General features: G+C 36.8%; 1 protein-coding gene across 3 annotated transcripts in view; it reads left to right on the forward strand.

The window, feature by feature from the left end:
- The window catches only part of FGF12 (fibroblast growth factor 12), an 814,886-nt gene that overhangs the window by 464,565 nt on the left and 346,593 nt on the right, over window positions 1–3,728 (forward strand). For all 3 annotated transcript variants that reach the window (XM_006873146.1, XM_006873145.1, XM_006873144.1), the window contains one exon: window positions 3,073–3,183. In XM_006873146.1, coding sequence (XP_006873208.1) covers window positions 3,073–3,183 — 111 coding nt within the window. The remainder of the gene's footprint in view (window positions 1–3,072; window positions 3,184–3,728) is intronic.

Genomic DNA, 3,728 nt, shown 5'->3' on the forward strand with positions numbered 1-3,728 from the left:
TTTTTTTTTTTTTGAGGGGGTGGCAGGGGACTACCACTTTTTCAATGACCGTCTGTTTTACCAAGCATGATGCCTTTTTCTAGGTACTTGTCCCTTCTGACAAGATGTCCAAGTATTAAGAGACAAAGTCTCATCACCCTTGCTACTAAGAAACATTCTGGCTATACTTCTTCTAAGACAGATATGTTTGTTCTTCTGGCAGTGCATACTACTTTCAATATTCTTCACCAACACCACAATTTAAATGCATTAATTCTCAGATCTTCCTTATTCATTACTCAGCCTTCACAAGCATATGAGGCTATTGAGAATACCATTCCTTTGGTCAGGCACATCTTAGTTCAAAAGTGACATCTTTGCTCAAGCAGTCTCCTACAGTAGATTTGTCCAATGAATATACTGTTTTATTTCTTGACTGCTGCTTCCATGAGCATTGATTGAAGGTCCAATTGAAATAAAATCTCAGACAACTTCAGTATTTTTGCCATTTATCATGATGTTGTTTATTGCTCCAGTTGTGAGGATGTTTGTTTCTTTACAGTGAGTTGTAATCCATACTGAAGTCTGTATTTTTTTTTATCTTCATCAGTAAGTGTTTCAAATCTTTCACTTTCAGCAAGCAAGATTGTGTCATCTTCATATGGCAGGTTGTTACAGAGTCTTCCTTCCATCCTGATGTTATGTTATGATTTTGTTCACAAAATCTAGCTTCTTGAATTATTTGCTCAGCATACAGATTGAATAACTATGATGAAAGGAGATTCATTTTGGTGCACACCTTTCCTAATTTTAAACCAGGCAGTATTCCCTTGTTCTGTTTGAATAACTGCCTCTTAGTCTATATATGTGTTCTACCTGAACAAAATTTAGTGGTCAAGATTCCCATTTTTCACATTGTTATACAAGCATCTTTTTGCGTCTCACAACTAATTTGAGGAAGACATGTTTCTGTAAGCATAACTTCATGTTCCTGAGTATATGTGATCATATCCTATGTGCAAAAAAACAGATATATGTTATATGGGCAGGTACATTTCCAAAGAATTGTAGTTAAGTGCCGTCAAGTTGGTTCCAACCCATAGCGACCCTGTATAGGGTTTCCGAGGAGCAGCTGGTGAGCTTGAACCACTAATATGTAAAATTCCTAATTACAATTCACTTTTGGATGTAAACATCAAGGAATATGTTCAATTTAGCAGACAATATAAAGTGTATTGCCTGAGTCTTATTTTCTCCTCCCCAAATATTGTAAATAGTGGTTGACAAAGGAGTCCTGGTGTGGCGCTGTGGGTTAATGTGCCAGACTGCAAAGCCGTTTGAACTGCAAGGTTGGTGTGGTTCCAGTTCACCCGCTGCTGCTCAGAAACCCTATATAGGGTTGCTATGGGCTGGAAGTGACTCAAAACCACATAATAAGAACAACACCCAAAACTATAACAATTGCCCTAATGAGGACAGTGTGATGTGACTTCCATCCATCATATGATTTTCATCTTTGCCTCCATTTTTACTACCAGAAACATCATTTTTATTTTTTCTACTCATTGTTATGATTAGGGATGTAACTGTACAGTAACTCCATGCCATAAGCACTGGACTGCAAACCACAAGGTCTGTGGTTCAAGGTCACCTGCCACTTCTCGGGATAAAGATTAGAATGTCTGCTTCTTTGAAGAGTTAAAGCCTTAGAAACCTAGTACAGGGTCACTATGAGATACAACTGACTCCATGGCACTTTACAACAAAAACTCTAAGTGTACTGGAGTAGTCTTAAGTTTTCCCAACACTACAATATAGACAAAGATGGTGTTGGTACTGCAGAAAGTGGATTGTTGGTTATAGCCAACAATACAATGTTGTTGTTAAGTGCTGCGGAGTTGGTTCGATCCCAGAGCAACCCTGTGTAGGATTTCTGAGAAGTGGCTGATGGGTTTGAATGGCTGATCTTGTAGTTCGCAGTGACCTTGCAGTCCTGGGTATTGTCTTGCCACACCACAGCAGGACTCCATATAATGAGAAAGCCTAGGATATTTATTTGTTAACTAATGTACGCAAATCCCCATCTGTGTCATACAAGAGACAGTTTGGTGGTATCAGTTTGTAGGGAGCTTATAAAACTTAAGGACCACTTCTGTGAAATAGTTAAAGAAATACATGTGACCTGATTATGTTTGTACTGGAAAAATAAATTGTAGTACTGGAGTACCTTTCTGTTAAATAATTTAGTGAAGGGGAAATCTGTGTTTCCACGTACTGTCCACTAACATCTCATGACAATGGGGGATTTGACTTTGCCTGTGATTCTTCCCTAATCCATCAGCCATCAGTTTTTTGTTTGTTTAAAACACTATATTTTGCTGTTGTCATTGTTGAGAACATACAGATCAAAACATATACCCGTTCATCAGTTTCTGCATGTATAATTCAGTAGCCTCGATTATGTTCTTTGAGTTCCATATCCAGTGGTTATCCAGACACAGCAATTGTTGTCTAGTCACCTGGAATGAAAGTCAAGAATATGAGATGAAATGGAATGTATGGCTAACTGCCTCTATGAGCAAACTGTCTCTTTTGCCATGAGAACAAAAGCACTAGATGGTGTATGGCTACCATTATAAAACATTTGGAACAAATGAACTATAAAATAATCATAATAAGAAGTGATGGGGGACAATCCTACAAAGCGGAATTTCAAAGCCTACCTTGTTTAGGGCTTGCTGTGACTGCTGGAAGCTTAGGAATTTCATTGGAACCATAAACTTGGTGGCATCTTGCAGACACCAGATGCTTGAGAGAGAGAAATGATTCACTTTCTAGCATGACTCTGTAGTCTCCCAATCATAATTAGCTTTTATTTATTTACATTTGGTTTATTGCTGCAAAGTATTACGGCTCTGCTTATAGTAGGAAGAAAAAAAAAAAAGTAAAGATATATTACTGAAATGCCCCCCTCTCCAAATATTTATTTCAATATTGAAGATTTTAGAGAATCTTTTTCACAATTTTCAAGGGTGCATTTTCATAAACAAATTTCATAAACAATTTGAATAATCATTTCATTTTGTTTTGCAGAACCCCAGCTGAAAGGAATTGTGACAAGGTTATTCAGTCAGCAGGGATATTTCCTGCAGATGCACCCAGATGGTACCATTGATGGGACCAAGGACGAAAACAGTGACTACAGTAAGGAATATTAGCTTTGCAAAATCCAATTAAAAATCTAATGTGTGACCCAGTATATCTTAGATTTAAAACATGGCTGAGTAGCATTTTAAACTATTTACTGCTAAGCTGGTGTCTTTTCCTTTATCATTCTTGATGTTATTCTGTACAGCTTATAGATGATGTATACGAGAGATCATGCACTAAATGAAAAGATAGGAGACTTGAATGAGTTCCATTTTGTCACTGGACAAGACTGTCCTGCCATCTCAGTGTTTGCAGTTAGGATGTTGATCAGTATTCATAGGAACAATGAAGACTGTCAGCATAAGGTAGTATTTAATTTCTGGAACTAAACATAAATGTCATAACATTTTTTTTTTAACTTGTGGCAGATCAAAATTACACTTAAGGGAAACATTGAATGCATACATATGTATATTATATGTTATCTTATTTTGATTAAGAGGAAAATTACTAATTTCAGGGGAAAATATGATATTATGTTAAATTTGTATGTTGTTGTTGTTGTTAGGTACCATCTAGTCGGTACTGACTCATAGTGA

Source organism: Chrysochloris asiatica, unplaced genomic scaffold (genome assembly GCF_000296735.1).
Source record: "Chrysochloris asiatica unplaced genomic scaffold, ChrAsi1.0 scaffold00224, whole genome shotgun sequence".
NCBI lineage: Eukaryota > Metazoa > Chordata > Mammalia > Afrosoricida > Chrysochloridae > Chrysochloris > Chrysochloris asiatica.